The following is a 17,155-nucleotide window of genomic DNA, read 5'->3' as shown; positions in this document are numbered from 1 at the left end:
GTTAGTTTCAGAGTGGGTGGCAAGGAATAGGTTTGTCCTAAATATTTCTAAAACTAAAAGCATTGTATTTGGGACAAATCATTCACTAAACCCTAAACTTCAACTAAATCTTGTAATAAATAATGTGGAAATTGAGCAAGTTGAGGTGACCAAACTGCTTGGAGTTACCCTGGATTGTAAACTGTCATGGTCAAAACATATTGATACAACAGTAGCTAAGATGGGGAGTTTGTCCATGACATCACTGCTCTGCCTTCTTGACTATATTGTCAACAAGGCTGGTCCTACAGGCTCTAGTTTTGTCGCAGCTGGACTAATGTTCAGTAGTGTTGTCAGGTGCCACAAAGAAGGACTTCGGAAAATTGTAATTGGTTCAGAACAGGGCAGCACAGCTGGCCCTTATATGAACACAGAGAGCTAATATTAATAATATGCATGTCAAGCTCTCCTGGCTCAAAGTGGAGGAGAGATTGACTTCATCACTGCTTGTATTTATGAGACGTATTGACATGTTGAATGCACCAAGCTGTCTGTTTGAACTACTGGGGCACAGCTCGGACACCCATGCATACCCCACAAGACATGCCAGAAGAGATCTCTTCATAGTCCCCAAGTCTAAAACAGACTATGGAAGGCGCACAGTACTACACAGAGCCATGACTACAGGGAACTCTATTCCACATCAAGTAACTCATGCAAGCAGTAAAATTAGACTTAAAAAACAGATTAAAAAAACACCTTATGGAACAGAGGGGACTGTGAAGCAACACAAACATAGGCACAGACACATGCATACACACGATAGCATACACACACATACACATGGATTTTGTATTGTATATATGTGGTAGTGGTGGAGTAGGGGCCTGAGGGCACAGTGTGTTGTGAATGTATTGTAATGTTTTTACAATTGTATAAACTGCCTTAATTTTGCTGGACCCCAGGAAGAGTAGCTGCTGCATTGGCAGCAGCTAATGGGGATCCATAACAAACACAAATACAAATCAAGATATAAACATGTGCCCGTTAAAGCGCCACCGTGTGGTCGATATGAATGTTCTTGCATATGTTGAGTCTTGACAGTATTTGCAACGTGTACCAAATTGTGTTACACTACGAATATCCTTGACTGATTCATACTTTAGGTCAAACGGGGTGAGGGGTGTGAAATTCAAAGTTAGCTTTTTCCTATCTCTTGTCATACCTCCACCATCTGGCCAATCAGTGTCATTTAGTAAATGCCGGATCTCTATGGCAAGACACATTTCACAGAAGTGTCTTCAAAATTGGGCCCGCGCTGGCTGAGATATCAGATTTGACTAAAATAAGAAGGAGAATGTGTATGGACGGAGACAGATCCACAGTCCCCTCCCTGATTTAATTGTGGGGGACAACAAATCCCAAACACATTCTACATTAATTTAACATTGATTGAACATACATGCAAGGTCTGAAGTAATCTCATTAGCATTATTGCAGAATACCAATGATTAACTGTCTGTAGAAATTGGTGAGGGTTGAAAATGAGGGGTTGCAAGTGTGTGGGAGTCAGCCTGTTATGAAAATGCTACTGTATGTATGTGTGTAAAAAATATCTGATAAGATCTGTTGTCTGTACAATCTCCACTTGTCACAGACAGCTCCACACCACAGACTTCTGCAACAGCGTCCTACACTGACATTTTCACAGTGTTGGGGAGTAGTGAACTATATGTAGTTCAACTAGTAATTTAACAACATTTTGCAGTAGCTTGGTGGTAGTTTAAGTAAATTCAAATATGGATAGTGTTTTCAGTAGTTAATTACTTTTTTGCCATGTAGCGGTGTAGCTAACTATTGGAACTACACACTACATACCTTACTAAGTCTCACTTGAAACATTGTGTGTTTAATAGGATAAATTACACATTCTGTTATTATATGACCCCAAAGTGTCCTGTTACTACATTTACATTTCAGATTTACATATGATAATTTTTCACAAAGTAGTTTGTAGGTAGTGAACTACTTTTTCAAAGTAAGTTTAGTTGAGTAAACTATATTTTTTGTAGGGCTAGCTTAAGTGTAGCTTAACTTTTTCCAGTGTGAAGTAATTGGTAGCAATATATATACAGTGCATTCAGAAAGTACTACTCAGTACTTTGTTGAAGCTCCTTTGGCAGTGATTACAGCCTCGTGTCTTCTTGGGTATGACGGTACAAGCTTGGCACACTTGTATTTGGGGAGTTTCTCCCATTCTTCTCTGCAGATCCTCTCAAGCTCTGTCGGGTTGGATGGGGAGCGTCACTGCACAGCTATTTTCAGCTCTCCCCAGAGATGTTCGATCGGGTTCAAGTCCGGGATCAGGCTGGGCCATTCAAAGACATTTGGGGACTTGTCCCGAAGCCACTCCTTTGTTGTCCTGTTGGGGGGGTGAACCTTCGCCCCAGTCTGAGGTCCTGAGTGCTCTGGAGCAGGTTCTCATCAAGGATCTCTCTGTACTTTGCTCCGGTCATCTTTCCTTCAACCATGACTAGTCGCTCAGTCCCTGCCACTGAAAATAATCCCCACAGCATCATGCTTCACCTTAGGGATGGTGCCAGTTTTCCTCCAAACATGATGCTTGGCATTCAGACCAAAGAGTTAAATCTTGGTTTCATCAGACCAGAGAATCTTGTTTCTCATGGAAAACTCCAAGTGGGCTGACATGTGCCTTTTACTGAGGAGTGGCTTCTGTCTGGCCACTCTACCATAAAGGCCTGATTGGTAGAGTGCTGCAGAGATGGTTGTCCTTCTGAAACTCTGGAGCTCTGGCAGAGTGACCATTGGTTTCTTGGTCACCTCCCTGACCAAGGCCCTTCTCCCCCGATTGCTCAGTTTGGCCTGGCGGCCAGCTCTAGGAAGAGTCTTGGTGGTTCCAAACTTCAACCATTTAAGAATGATGGAGGGCACTGTCTTCATGGGGACCTTTAATGTTGCAGAATTGTTTTTGGTACTCTTCCCCAGATCTGTGCCTTGACACAATCCTGTCTCTAAGCACTAAGGACAATTGCTTTGGCCTCATGGCGTGGTTTTTGGTCTGACATGCACTGTGTGTCTTTCCAAATCATATCCAATCAATTGAATTTACCACAGGGGGTCTTCAATCAAGTTGTAGAAACATCTAAAGGATGATCAATGTTAACAGAATGCACCTGAGCTCAAATTTGAGTCTCATAGCAAAAGGTCTGAATAAGTATGTAAATAAGGTATTTCTGTTTATTTATTTTTTCCAAACATTTCTAAAAACCTGTTTTCCCTTTGTCATTATGGGTTAGTGTGTGTATATGGATGAGAATAAATATGATTTAATACATTTTAGAATAAGGCTGAAACATACCAAAATGTGGAAAAAGTCAGGGGTCTGAGTACTTTCCGAATGCACTGTATATAACTATATTTTCAGAGTAGCTTCCCCAACACTTCCTTTTCACACGCATTTAAAAAAAATTCTTAAATAGAAAATGCTTGGGGGTTTCCTGATGTCATGGGTATCATTTGACCAAATGAAAATGGTCATACAGTAGACCTAGCATGCATATATACAGTGCATTCAGAAAGTATTCAGACCCCGTTACTTTTTCCACATTTTGTTACGTTACAGCCCTAATCTAAAATAGATTAAATATAAATACCTTATCTACATAAGTATTTAGACCTTTTGCTTTGATTCTCAAAATTGAGCTCAGTTGCATCCTGTTTCCATTGATCATCCTTTAGATGTTTCTACAACTTGATTGAAGACCCCCTGTGGTAAATTCAATTGATTGGATATGATGTGGAAAGGCACACACCTGGCTATATAAGGTCCCACAGTTGACAGTGTATGTCAGACCAAATACCAGATCATGAGGTCAAAGGAATTCTCCGTAGAGCTCCAAGACAGGATTGTGTCGAGGCACAGATCTGGGGAAGGGTACCAAAACATTTCTGCAGCATTGAAGGTCCCCAACAACACAGTGGCCTCCATCATTTTTAAATGGTTGAAGTTTGGAACCACCAAGACTCTTCCTAGAGCTGGCCCGCCAGGCCAAACTGAGCAATCGGGGGAGAAGGGCCTTGGTCAGGGAGGTGACCAAGAACCCGATGGTCACTCTGACAGAGCTCCAGAGTTCCTCTGTGGAGATGGAAGAACCTTTCAGAAGGACAACTATCTCTGCAGCACTCCACCAAGCAGGCCTTAATGGTAGTGTGGCCAGATGGAAGCCACTCCTCAGTAAAAGGCACATGACAACCCACTTGGAGTTTGCCAAAAGGCATCTAAAGGACTCTCAGACCATGAGAAACAAGATTCTCTGGTCTGATGAAACCAAGACTTTGGCCTGAATTCCAAGCGTCACTTCTGGAGGAAACCTGGCACCATCCCTACGGTGAAGCATTGTGGTGGCAGCCTCATGCTGTGGGGATGTTTTTCAGCAGCAGGAAGTGGGAGACTAGTCAGGGTTGAGGGAAAGATGAACGGAGCAAAGTACCTTCCAACAGGACAACAACCCTAAGCACACAGTCAAGACAACACAGGAGTGGCTTCGACAAGTATCTGAATGTCCTTGAGTGGCCGAGCCAGAGCCCGGACATGAACCTGATCGAACATCTCTTGAGAGGATCTACAGAGAATGTGAGAAACTCCCCAAATATAGGCATGCCAACCTTGTAGTATCATACCCACAAAGACTCAAGGCTGTAATTGCTGCCAAAGGTGCTTTAACAAAGTACTGAGTAAAGGGTCTGAATACTTATGTAAATGTGATATTTCAGTAATTTATTTTGTTTGTTGCAAAAATGTCTAAAACATTGCTTTTGCTTTGTAATTATGGGGTATTGTGTGTAGATTGATAATGGAAAAAAACAATTGAATCCATTTTAGAATAATGCTGTAACGTAACAAAATGTGGAAGAAGTCAAGGGATCTGAATACTTTCCGAATGCACTGTACATCTCAATATTGTTTGTTATTAAGGCTTGTGGTGATCATAATTGTATAGTCATTTTTGACCTATTACAACTAAATAATGGAAGAGGACAACAGAACGTTCAGCTTCTTCGAAGACTGTTAAATGAATGTTGGTTGATGAATGCATAGCTTCAAATAGCTGATACAGTGTGACCCATTACGGCTTCATCCACTTTTTGTGATGATTTGTCATTCGCTTTCCGGTGACAAAGTTTGCTAGAGATAATTTGCAAGAACTGTGGTGGCACTGCATTTAATCTTATCTTCATCGCCTCATGTTTACGGTCCCGACTCTCAAAAAGGAAGTGACAAGGAAGTAGAATATAAAGATGATAGATATGGTAGTGGTTGGCAGGCTATGGGGGTGTATGGAAATTGGACATCATAATGTCATTCTCTTCTAGGAAATATTAATATAACTCTGGAAGTTCCATCATACATCTTGACAGTATTTATATGAGGAGATGCAACCCTTATGGACTCAGACTACAGAGGAACCAAAACAAAGACAGGTCAAACGCCAGACTTTCGACATCTCAAATCATCATGAAGACTACCTGCTTGGCTCTTGGGTTATTGCTGCTGACAGTATCCCAGTCCTATGCTATCCGTAAGTTCATTAAGTTTTCATAAGGATTGTAACCAATGTGTGCCTATATGCCCTTTTATAACTTGGCTAGGTGACTCCTTTCATGATTTTGATTATATACCTGTAAAGAGCTTGTCATACTTATCTTGGGTCGGTTGCCTTATGGCTTATGCTAGGAAATAGTAACCGAAGGATGTTCTAATTGACATCTTATTCCCCCACAGCTCTTGGACTGGAGTCATCACCTGACAGCTGCTGTTTCAGCTTCTCCAAAATGAGAGTGCCCCCCAAGAAGATCGACTCCATCCAGAAGACTCACAGTGGATGCCCCCGACCAGCATTTGTGTAAGTGTTTGTTCCTCTTCCTCTGATGCCACAGTCCAAAAGGACAACTGCATAGTTTGAGGCCCTAGCATTGTCTCAGTTATGGAAGACAGAAGACCTGCTGACTTTCACTGACTTGCAACAATCATACAAGCAATAGAACCCGCCTGATGTTTCTCCTTTGTACCATTATCCCTCTACAACAGGGTCAGAACTGTTGAGGGCAGAGTGATTTGCTTCCAGTCAAGTGTGCCGTGGGTACAGAAAGCCTTCAACCGGGTCAAGCAGACAGCAGCTGTGGCCACAAGTAGCGGCATTGAGGGTTCCAGTCAACCTTGATAACCTCCTCATCATGACTCAAGCCTCACAAGACTATATTGTCATCAACATGCAAGCAATGCATTCTAAGTGACATGTTTATCACTTAGAATGCAGCAATTACTATTTTGCGACATATGGAATTGGGGAAGGAGTGTTAGGATGTACACACCTTTTTGTTTATGTGAATACTGTGAGAATCCACTGCTTAAATAAAATGAGAACATTTGACTTAAACATAAGTCTCATCTTTAATATAATAATGTACAGTTAGATAGAGAACAGATGATAAAAGGAAGAACCAAATAAAGCTGAAAACAGTGTACATATAAAAAAAACAATACAAAAAACTCCTCCTAAAGTTAGGACTACCTTTTAAGGGGTTTCTAGGATAAGGGATTGGTTAAAGTACTATTTAAAAAAAGTTTGTTTCAGAACTTTGCTCAACTGAGCCTTTTACTGACCAGTGTAGGTTGGGTCAAAGGTTGTCTTCTGTTAATTCAGTGATTTTGAGTTTGTGTTCAATTGTGAATTATATAACAATTGAGTCGTTTCCATTATGAATGTAAACCAGAGAAGAAGTACAGGGGTTAGATACTAGATGTGTGTTGTCTGCGTCTGTCCCTTTTGCATGGCTTCGATGCATCTGTTAAGATTCTACAGGTTTGTAAAATCAAGACTAGGCTAAAATATTGGCTTATGAACCACTTACTGTAATGATCCTACTGGGTTTAAGAAATCTTAGTTCTCCAACCATACATTATATATTAAAATAAAACTTGACGATCCTCAGAGAGGTAAGGGTTTTGAGGTGTCACACAGTGTGGCTTAGTGTTAGTCTCACCATGCGTTTGGGACAAACCCATGCATATAGAGCTTTCAGCACAGTCTTTAGAACAGAGGACGAGACGGGGAGAGAGAGGACGAGACGGGGAGAGAGAGGACGAGACGGGGAGAGAGAGGACGAGACGGGGAGAGAGAGAGGACGAGACGGGGAGAGAGAGAGGACGAGACGGGGAGAGAGAGGATGAGACGGGGAGACAGAGGACGAGACGGGGAGAGAGAGGACGAGACGGGGAGAGAGAGGACGAGACGGGGAGAGAGAGGACGAGACGGGGAGAGAGAGGACGAGACGGGGAGAGAGAGGACGAGACGGGGAGAGAGAGGACGAGACGGGGAGAGAGAGGACGAGACGGGGAGAGAGAGGACGAGACGGGGAGACAGAGGACGAGACGGGGAGACAGAGGACGAGACGGGGAGACAGAGGACGAGACGGGGAGACAGAGGACGAGACGGGGAGAGAGAGGACAAGGGATAGATAGGGCTTTAGGTTCAGGGCTTCCACAAAATCCATCACTTCACATAAAACATTGTCACGGTTATCATTGTTTTAGACACCCATGCGATTTGTGTAATATCGTCTATATAATAGGGAAATGATTATCTACTTCAGTATCCAGATAATGTTGCTATAACACTGACAATGTTCCTGTTAACGTTACGTGTGTTCTATTAGTAAAAATCGGAGGCATGGTTCTGATTGCATTATCAGGCATTATCTAGGACCTCAAACACATAGTTTACAGTTATACACACACACAGGCAGACACACACACACACACACACACACAGACGTGCGCGCGCACACACACACACACACACATTTGAGATAGGTCATCCCTTTTCCTGAACCTGGCTTATTCATCTTGACTTTGCTTTTCACTGTCATCATTCCACACAATTATTTTCCTTTTTTCTTATACTCTCCAACCTGACTCAAACCCTTAATGACCACCTACATTGTCCCCCCCCTGGACACACACTCCCAAGTGTGGTGTTTAACATGCACATGTACCAGGTGTTCGGGGAATTTCAGACTGTATATGATTATGTGTTTACACATGTCACAATGGAGTGTGCTTGCGAATAGTCTAAGACTTGAGCTGCCTCTACTGGAAGAAACAGGCGAGTTCAGTGGCCAGAGCAGCATCTAGAAAACAGTCTGTAGTACACTTGTGTAAAGGATGACTATGCATGGTGCCTGCCATGTGTAAAACTCAGATCAGAGGGACATCATTTCCTCCATGTCAAGAATAGGCATTGACTTTCACATTCACATGCATTCCCACATAAAAGGTTAAGGTTTTGGCAGAGACTCCAAGACAGCGATGTGGCTGTGTGTGAGTTGTATGTACTGTATGAGAGTGAGTAATTGGGGTGTGTTGTATGTACTGTATGAGAGTGAGTAATTGGGGTGTGTTGTATGTACTGTATGAGAGTGAGTAATTGGGGTGTGTTGTATGTACTGTATGAGAGTGAGTAATTGGGGTGAGTTGTATGTACTGTATGAGAGTGAGTAATTGGGGTGTGTTGTATGTACTGTATGAGAGTGAGTAATTGGGGTGTGTTGTATGTACTGTATGAGAGTGAGTAATTGGGGTGTGTTGTATGTACTGTATGAGAGTGAGTAATTGGGGTGTGTTGTATGTACTGTATGAGAGTGAGTAATTGGGGTGTGTTGTATGTACTGTATGAGAGTGAGTAATTGGGGTGTGTTGTATGTACTGTATGAGAGTGAGTAATTGGGGTGTGTTGTATGTACTGTATGAGAGTGAGTAATTGGGGTGTGTTGTATGTACTGTATGAGAGTGAGTAATTGGGGTGTGTTGTATGTACTGTATGAGAGTGAGTAATTGGGGTGTGTTGTATGTACTGTATGAGAGTGAGTAATTGGGGTGTGTTGTATGTACTGTATGAGAGTGAGTTAGTGATGTGTGAGGTCCATGTCTGACATGTACTGCAAGAGAAACATACATTTGGAATGTTGGTATGGAATGTCTACTATAGTACAATATGGGTGTGTGTGTGGTGTGGTTTGCGGGTTACAGATCGTGTGACTATCTAAAAGGATGTAAAAACAAGTTTGTAATATTTCATTGGAGGAATAGGTTCAACTCTTAAAATATTTTTCCTTTCTTTTTGTTCTTTTCCATGGTCCTGTAAAAAGAGACAAAGGAACATTTCACATTTCAGCATTGCATTACATTGAGAAATAGATAAAGCATACTATATGTTTGTCTGAGAGAAAAAGATGAGTAAATGTGTCAGACACTCACTTAGAAGCGTCAAGTTTCTGCTGCTCCAGTATACGTTGCTGTGCCTCCCAGTTTGACTTCTCTTCCTCATGGTGACGCTTCTTCTCCTCCAGTTCCTTATACTGAGCCTCCAAGTTCTTTTTCATCTGCTCGTGGCGTCGCTCCAGCTGAGAAGGGAAGGGTGGCAAAGACTTACTAAGACCCAAATACACACCCCCACACGGACAAACACTCTCTACCTCTCCTGTCCCCATTGGTTCTCACACACACACACACACACCTCGGCCTCAGAGTCCTTCAGTTTCTGTTTCTTCTCCTTGACTTTCATCTCAAACACCTGCTCCATCTCAGTCTCCATCTTCTTCATCTTCATGACGTGTTCCCTCCGCTCCTCCTCCATCTGGGCCAGGGGGCTCCTACAGGTCAAAGGTGAGAGACAAGACAACAAGCATCACTAACAGTGACCAGTGATTCATGAATCACATCTAATATAGTCTTGTCAACTGTCACTTAACAACAGTATGACAATACCTTAAAGTATCAAACCAAAGGTTCATCTATGAAATAAGCTTCATAGCAAATGAATGATATTGCTATTTGTTCTCTTAACATCATTTAGATTATTACTGTCTGAATACTATTCAACATATCAGATCTGTGGCATTTCCTCTGATGATTAGGGTCTCTCTCCTACCTGGTCATTTGGTTCTTGGTCTTGCTGGTGTCCACTCCTCCATTGCAGGTGACGGCAGCAAGCTTCCTGCTGCGGTAGTTCTCATAGTGGACGTTGTTAGTCACATCCTTCAGATCTTGCATATGGGTCCTACAGGAGGGAATTGCTAATGTTATCTCAAATAACGATATCGCTAATTCTAACGATATCACTGTACATACTGTAAATGCTGCGGTATAAATCACTTTGGCATGCATCCTCTGTCTCTCACCTGATCAGCATGTTCCGTAAGACAGTAAAGTCACAGTGCTCCCCGTTCTCCACTGAAACAGGAAGAGAGAGAGAGATGTCAGAGACCTTTTGAGATGAATCTCATCATTACTGTGTCTACTGGTAGAATACACACCACTTCACAGAGTTCCCAATAATAATTGGTGTCTAACGACATTACAAAAGCTCTCGGATCAAACGGGACAATCTCTACTTCTGGAGCCAAAAAGCACTGGGTCACTCAGCTAGTCAAGTGTACAATCTAATCACAGCCTATTAGCTGATGAGACCGTTAGGTAGTCAAACACAGACAGACACAGTCAACACACAAATGCATGAGCCAAAAGGAGCCATGCTCAGTCAGTTAGACTGTTCACTGAGCAGACACATTATTTAGTTTACACACAGACACCGTCAAACCTATCACTGCTTGCTAACACAGAGACAGGACATCTCACTGGACCACTGTTCAGACAGACATTCAGTAGTATACATGGAGTAAACAACAACAGTCAGATAGACTACTGCCCTACTGCCATTCATTTCAGCTGATTAGATACAGTCTCTCTGCTCAGACAAACACACGGTTAGAAGATCACATGGGATTCTGGAAAAGGACTGCAGAGACGCTGTGCTGCTGCTGAGGATGTGGATTCCTCCTCTTTCCTGATCAAAACATGGCTCCTCTCCCCAGGCCCCACCTCCTCTAGGGCTAAACTTAATATGCATCCCGCTGTCAGCTGTGGATCTCAGGAGGACACCTTACCATGAGGAGCATGCATAGAGCCCCATCTGCCAACCAATCCCCAGATGTCACCTACCTGAGTGACTTTGATGAAGGGAGGGCACACAGGAGCCCAGGTGACCCCCATAACCCGTGTCTGTCCACCCTGACTGTCTACTGAACCAGGGGTTACATGAGGGGGTATGATGGCTGGCAGGGCAGGCCAGCCTCAGTGATGAGGCGGGAGTGGAGGAGGGTTGGGTTCAAAGGGTGATAGGGACACAACAAAGCAGGGTTGTAGCGCTGATGGAGAGATACACCCTCGGCCGATTGGCTGAAAACTCCTGATGTATGCTGGACTGAATGGTTGTTGCCCCCTCACTGTTTTCAGTGCTCTGACATTAAAACAACATAAATATCGCGAGCAAGAGGTCAGCTGCCCATCTGGAGTTTTAAGCCAGAGTGCTTTAGCTACGAATGTTTGTTAGGTTATGATACATGCATGGATGTTTCCATTGAATGAGCCAAGAGCAGTGAAGAATGTCTTAGCTCATGACCAGGTACTTATTGTAAAATGCTCTATGCATCAATATGCAATGTATACTGAACAAAAATATGAACGCAACATGTAAAGGGTTGGTCTCATGTTTCATGAGCTGAAATAAAAGATACCAGAAATGTTTCATACACACAAAAAGCTTATTTCTCTCAAATTGAACGCACAAATTTGTTTACATCCTTTTTAGTGAGAATTTCTCCTTTTCCAAGATGTTCCATCCACCTGACAGGTGTGGCATATCAAGAAGCTGATTAAACAACACGATCATTACATAGTTGAACCTTGTGCTTGGGATAATAAAATGCCACAAAAATGTGCAGTTGTGTCACACAACGCCACAGATATCTCAAGTTGAGGGAGCGTGCAATTGGCATGCTGACTGCAGGAATGTCCACCAGAGCTGTTGCCAGAGAATTTAAATGCTAAATTCTATACCACAAGCTACCTCCAACATCGTTTTAGAGAATTTGGCAGTACATCCAACCCTGCCTCACACTGTAAACCACGTCAGCACAGGACCTCCACATCCAGCATCTTTTTATTTATTTTTTGTACCTTTAACTAGGCAAGTCAGTCAAGAACAAATTCTTATTTTCAATGATGGCCTACCCCGGCCAAACCCAGACGACGCTGGGCCAATTGTGCGCCGCCCTCTATGGGACTCCCAATCACAGCCGGATATGAAACAGTCTGGATTCGAACCAGAGACTGTAGTGACGCCTTTTGCACTGAGATGCAGTGCCTTAGACTGCTGCGCCACTCGGGAGTCATCTTCACCTGCCGGATCGTCTGAGGAGGGGGATAGGGGTGCTGAGTAGTATTTCTGTCTGTAATAAAGCCCTTGTGGAGATAAAACTAATTGTGATTGGCTGGGTAAGGGTCCAAAGCGCCCTACGCCCTCCCAGGCCCACCCATGGCTGCTCCCGTGCCCAGTCATGTGAAATGCATAGATTAGGGCCTAATTATTATAATTATTATTTCAATTGACTGATTTCCCTCTATGAACTGCAACTCAGTAAAATCTTTGAACTTGTTGCATGTTGAGTTTATATTTTTGAATCAGTATACTAGTGTGAGTGACCCCCTGTGGACACAGAGTGCAACTACAGGTATGGAGTGCCAGCAAACAGCATCATGGCACCAGGATTTAGAGCAAGAGTGTGTAGCTATATACGTGAGCGAATGTTTGTAGAGCATGCATGCAAAATGTGTATACATTGACATTATGTATACAATAAGTTTGTGCAAATGTGCCTTTATCTCTTAACATGTCTATTATTGTATGAGTGTTCATGAGTGACCAAATAATGACAAAAACAGATAAGATAATTAGGCCCCTATAAACATAAGTTAGAGGGTGATTTTGCTTTATTCTAGGAGTAGCGTCAGCACTGAACAGCCTTTAGTTTTCTCCATGACCTCTGACCATCAACCTAATGTCACAGCAACCTAACGGTGAAGAGGGGAGGAAGGCCTGAGGGAGAGTAGTAGAAAAAGTGAGAGATGGTTTTGTTTACCAAAAATGCCCTCTGTCAGTCATGGAAAAGAATAGATGGAAAGGAAAAAGAGAAAAGAAAGAATGAAAAAGTGAAAGACTGATAAACGGTCAACCACAGAGCAACACTTGAAAATGAAAAAAAAATAGTATTTTAGGGGACTAAAACAAAAGAAAATCAAGTGGAGAACAACAACAACGATCCATTGTGGCCAATGATGAAAAAATCAGGGTGACAGTCTTTCCCTCTGATGTCAGTGGGCGGTACAGTACAGTGTTTACTGTCAGGGGGACCATGACACCCTATTAGATCCCTGTCCCCCTTTTCCAGAATCCCTGTCAGACACACTATTGGGGGGGAAGACCATGCAGCCTCCCTACACTGGATCTCCACACTCCTGTACTCTGTCCTCAAGCATGGCACAGTGAGTGACATTAATAAAGAGCAGTACAACCCTCAACAACTTCATGCCAATATCTCGTCTCATCTGAGCTAGAGAACAGAGAACCCAGCCTGGAACATGCTGAACCTACCTTCTGCCACGCCCCAGGGGTACTGACGACCTCTGACCTTCTTGCCGTTTACTTCGATCACCACATTGCTGCCAACCACTGCCAGAGGCATCCGCTCCTGCCACACAGGGACAGAGGGACCAGCGTCAGTTAATCAGTGAGCCTGTACAGTATCCACAATATATTAGATAACCAAACTGGGCAGATAGGGACTAGTGTGAACTGATACAGGTTGACTATCCGTCTCTCTCACTCTCTTTGCACACTACCTTGATCTTCCGGATAAGCTTGCTGTCCTCATCGTCCTCTATGTCAGGAAACTCGTAGATCTGGATCTTGTGTTCTTGGATTTCCTTCATGATCTGAGGATGAGTTGAAGGTAAAAATGACATGAGTTATTGCCACACACATACCGGTACACACAATGGGTTTGTGCTAACACAAATAATTACCACACACCCACACCCACACCTGTTTCTTGAATAGCTGGCATTCCTCAGGTGTCAGGGTGTCTGCCTTGGCGATGAGAGGGATCACGTTGACCTTGTCATGGAGACGCTTCATAAACTCAATGTCCAGGGGCTTTAGCCTAAAGAGGAATTCACACATTGAAAAAATCTATTCTGAGTTTCTATTGTTGCACAATCGTACAGTTACAGTCATCCAGTCAGACAAACACAGGCAGGCAGGGAAGGCTGATCAATGCTTTGATGTGACATCGTCCTGAATAATTCTCTGCAGTTATGCCGCATTCACACCATGTCGGGAATTCAGAACCTCTGCGTTAAAGTGTACGCAAGTTATTTGCGTAGAGCTTTATTTTGGTTGATTTTGACACCTCCCAATTGGGAAACTCAGGATCTGACTCTTCCGCCTATTTATTTTATTTATTTTACCTTTATTTAACCAGGCAAGTCAGTTAAGAACAAATTCTTATTTTCAATGACGGCCTGGGAACAGTGGGTTAACTGCCTGTTCAGGGGCAGAACGACAGATTTGTACCTTGTCAGCTCGGGGGTTTGAACTCACAACCTTCCGGTTACTAGTCCAACGCTCTAACCACTAGGCTACCCTGCCGCCCCTAGGTTAGCAAGTCGGACATTTCAGAGTTTCCGACATATCACGAACACCATAAGTACACTTTATGCTCAAACTGATGCAGTTCATTATGTCACCGGTAGAGGGTCACGGGCATGAAAACACAGTGGGGGTACAAAGAAACAGTGACTGACTTATTTTTCTGTATTTTCTTTTTTACAGTCAGCGACCACTAATAATTATGTCATGGTGGGCTCATGAGGGATTCTCTTTGTTCTCACTCTGGCTGGTAAGGGAGTAGGTGGACAAAGGGGCTATTCTTCTCAGTGGCCTGAGAGAGTGAGTTCTGTCCAGGGACCGGAGGGAAGGCCTGGAGGGGGCAGAGCAGTAAGGGTGGGTGGGTGGGGTGCTGAGTATTCCATGAATGTAGAGATACAGAGCAACAGTCCAGCTGTTTACAGGTCACATGAATAAAGGAGGCTTATGAAGTGTGGGGAGAGAGACAGAGACAGACCTGACAAAGATTAAATATCATGTTCTGAATTTCTCTCCACATTATCAGGAGCAGGGGGTCAGAGGCAAGGGCTGACATGACCTCTGATCTGTTAATACATCACCTTGTGTGGGTCTTATGGAATTACAGCAACCATGTGTCTCCTTATGGCTGCATATAATTACAGCAATCATGGTTTGTTAAAAGGTGTGAGGTTGGATAGGGTGTGCTATGACACAAATTGTGGACCTAGCTGAGTTGCTATTGAGGCAATTTTCTAGGCTGAAACTAAAACCTCCCGTTCCCAGGGATTCTGAGCTCTGGGGCTCCTCAGCGAGCTGCTGCCTCCTGATTAGCTGGCTCAGTGATAGTGAGAACGTTCATCTTCCACAGAGCACGCTCAGTCTAGTGGGTGTTATGCAACCTTGTGGGTCACAACATTGGCAGCCTACATCTCTCTCTCACTTCCCACTCACATATGTGAACCCATGGCTACGCCTACAATCCAATCCACTCATGTTCACATTCAGCCTCACATACATAGGCAGGCAGAGAAGCATAGATAAAGGCAAAGGCACACGATCAAAAGCATATAGAAGCAATAGCATCATGGCTTATATAACAATGAGTGTAATACAAATACGTGGGTACTCTAACTCAGAAGCAGCACAGGGAAGTGGTCCTCTGTAGCTCAGTTGGTAGAGTATGGCTTTGGCGCTTACAATGCCAGAGTAGTGGGTTCGATTCCCAGGACCACCCATACGTAAAATCAATGCACCAAGTCACTTTGGATAAATGTTAAATGGCGTATTTTATTATATAGAGGGAATGTTTTTATGTTATCCAGTACACATACTGTATACCAAGTGTGCTTCAGCTCATACGAGTCTCTTTATGAGACAAGGTGGGTAGCATAGGCATCATACATACTGTATGTTCTACGGCATCATTGTACTACTGGTCCATGACAAAGGGCCTGTCCCTACAAGGCCTGTCAGTGTCAGTACTCACCCATGGCCAGAGGGGGCGATGAAGTACAGGCAGCAGTGAACCCTGTTGTCTGGCATCAGTCTTCGGTTCACCCTGGACTCCGCATTCAGGAAGTCCTCACACTTACTGTCAATGTAGTTAATGACAGGCTGCCAGCTGAGAGGGGATGATTAAGGAGAGAGAGAGAAAATAGGAAAATGTTGTTTACTCTACATGTAGGCTCTCATTGACTCAGAGAGCATATATTCACTCCTACACAACATACAAACTATGTCATTCATACATGCTCACAATTACTCCCAATACTCACCAGTTACTATTATCCACTGCATCTCCGAACCCTGGTGTATCGACGATGGTGAGAGTGAGTTGGACACCCCCTTCCTTCACCAGAACCTTGGACTGCTCCACCTGTAAAACAGCAACACAGTTTCTCTAAAACAGCACTCCATAGTTCCCATGTTATCCCTCAGCGCCTCCACACACCACAGTTCATCAATAGTGTCATCACGTTCTCTTGATCAGAGTGGCAGCTGGGACTCAGTGATATAGGGTTGGTTGATTTTTTTGTTCTTCTCAGTTTAAGAGAAGAATATATCATTCTCTCCCTGCTGCTGTTAGTGTCAGCGGCTCTCTGTTTGGCTGCATACTTTCGTTTCACAAGGGTAGTTATTTTGGGTTGATCCCTTTCAGTCTCTCTAAACACTCAAAAAGCTGGGCATATATCAAGCATTCAAAACACTTTTGTAAGTGTTTGATTGTGTGTGTGTGTGTGTGTGTATATCTGCTTAAAAATCAACTTCAGTGAATGAAAAACAAAGGAAGAAAACCCCCAAAACACACACCCATCAGTTCAGTGAAATCTGAATAGACAGAATGTGACCATTTGACAAACATAAGAGATTGTTAAGAGATTTATTGGAATGTAAATACTCTTCCCGTTTCTACCCCTCAGTGGCCACATCACACAGCTCACTTGCCCCAAGTCTACCCCTCAGTGGCCACATCACACAGCTCACTTGCCCCAAGTCTACCCCTCAGTGGCCACATCACACAGCTCACTTGCCCCAAGTCTACCCCTCCACAGTCTAGCCCTCAGTGGCCA

The 17,155-nt window shown here is 43.5% G+C and overlaps 2 protein-coding genes across 8 annotated transcripts in view; one reads left to right on the top strand and one right to left on the bottom strand.

Annotated features, from left to right (window-relative positions):
• The first annotated feature begins 4,313 nt into the window (after window positions 1-4,313).
• On the top strand, window positions 4,314-6,437 carry LOC110514811 (C-C motif chemokine 4). The gene is made up of 3 exons (XM_021594017.3): window positions 4,314-5,579; window positions 5,783-5,903; window positions 6,089-6,437. The coding sequence occupies exons 1-3, from the start codon at window positions 5,426-5,428 to the stop codon at window positions 6,219-6,221; spliced, it is 408 nt and encodes a 135-aa protein (XP_021449692.1). The 5' UTR covers window positions 4,314-5,425; the 3' UTR covers window positions 6,222-6,437.
• LOC110514277 (septin-7) overlaps window positions 6,427-17,155 on the bottom strand; it is a 46,084-nt gene continuing 35,355 nt past the window's right edge. For all 7 annotated transcript variants that reach the window (XM_036973739.2, XM_036973764.2, XM_036973745.2 and 4 more), the window contains 10 exons: window positions 16,361-16,461; window positions 16,072-16,206; window positions 14,001-14,118; window positions 13,799-13,891; window positions 13,551-13,647; window positions 10,240-10,291; window positions 9,990-10,118; window positions 9,576-9,711; window positions 9,317-9,462; window positions 6,427-9,197 (listed from right to left, as the gene is read on the bottom strand). In XM_036973739.2, coding sequence (XP_036829634.1) covers window positions 9,158-9,197; window positions 9,317-9,462; window positions 9,576-9,711; window positions 9,990-10,118; window positions 10,240-10,291; window positions 13,551-13,647; window positions 13,799-13,891; window positions 14,001-14,118; window positions 16,072-16,206; window positions 16,361-16,461 — 1,047 coding nt within the window. In that variant the 3' untranslated portion in view covers window positions 6,427-9,157. The remainder of the gene's footprint in view (window positions 9,198-9,316; window positions 9,463-9,575; window positions 9,712-9,989; window positions 10,119-10,239; window positions 10,292-13,550; window positions 13,648-13,798; window positions 13,892-14,000; window positions 14,119-16,071; window positions 16,207-16,360; window positions 16,462-17,155) is intronic.

Source organism: Oncorhynchus mykiss, chromosome 1 (genome assembly GCF_057628025.1).
Source record: "Oncorhynchus mykiss isolate SJ-2025 chromosome 1, ASM5762802v1, whole genome shotgun sequence".
In the NCBI taxonomy this organism is placed as follows: Eukaryota; Metazoa; Chordata; class Actinopteri; order Salmoniformes; family Salmonidae; genus Oncorhynchus; species Oncorhynchus mykiss.
The sequence above is the reverse complement of the archived record's forward strand: the minus strand, read 5'-3'. Positions and strand labels throughout refer to the sequence as shown.

Bases quoted from the DNA above. Each gene is read 5' to 3' on its own strand.
- LOC110514811 (XM_021594017.3), top strand. From the start codon at position 5,426: ATGAGGAGATGCAACCCTTATGGACTCAGACTACAGAGGAACCAAAAC. The intron at 5,580-5,782 runs GTAAGTTCATTA...ATTCCCCCACAG, and splicing joins ATCCCAGTCCTATGCTATCC to CTCTTGGACTGGAGTCATCA. The intron at 5,904-6,088 runs GTAAGTGTTTGT...CCTCTACAACAG, and splicing joins TGCCCCCGACCAGCATTTGT to GGTCAGAACTGTTGAGGGCA.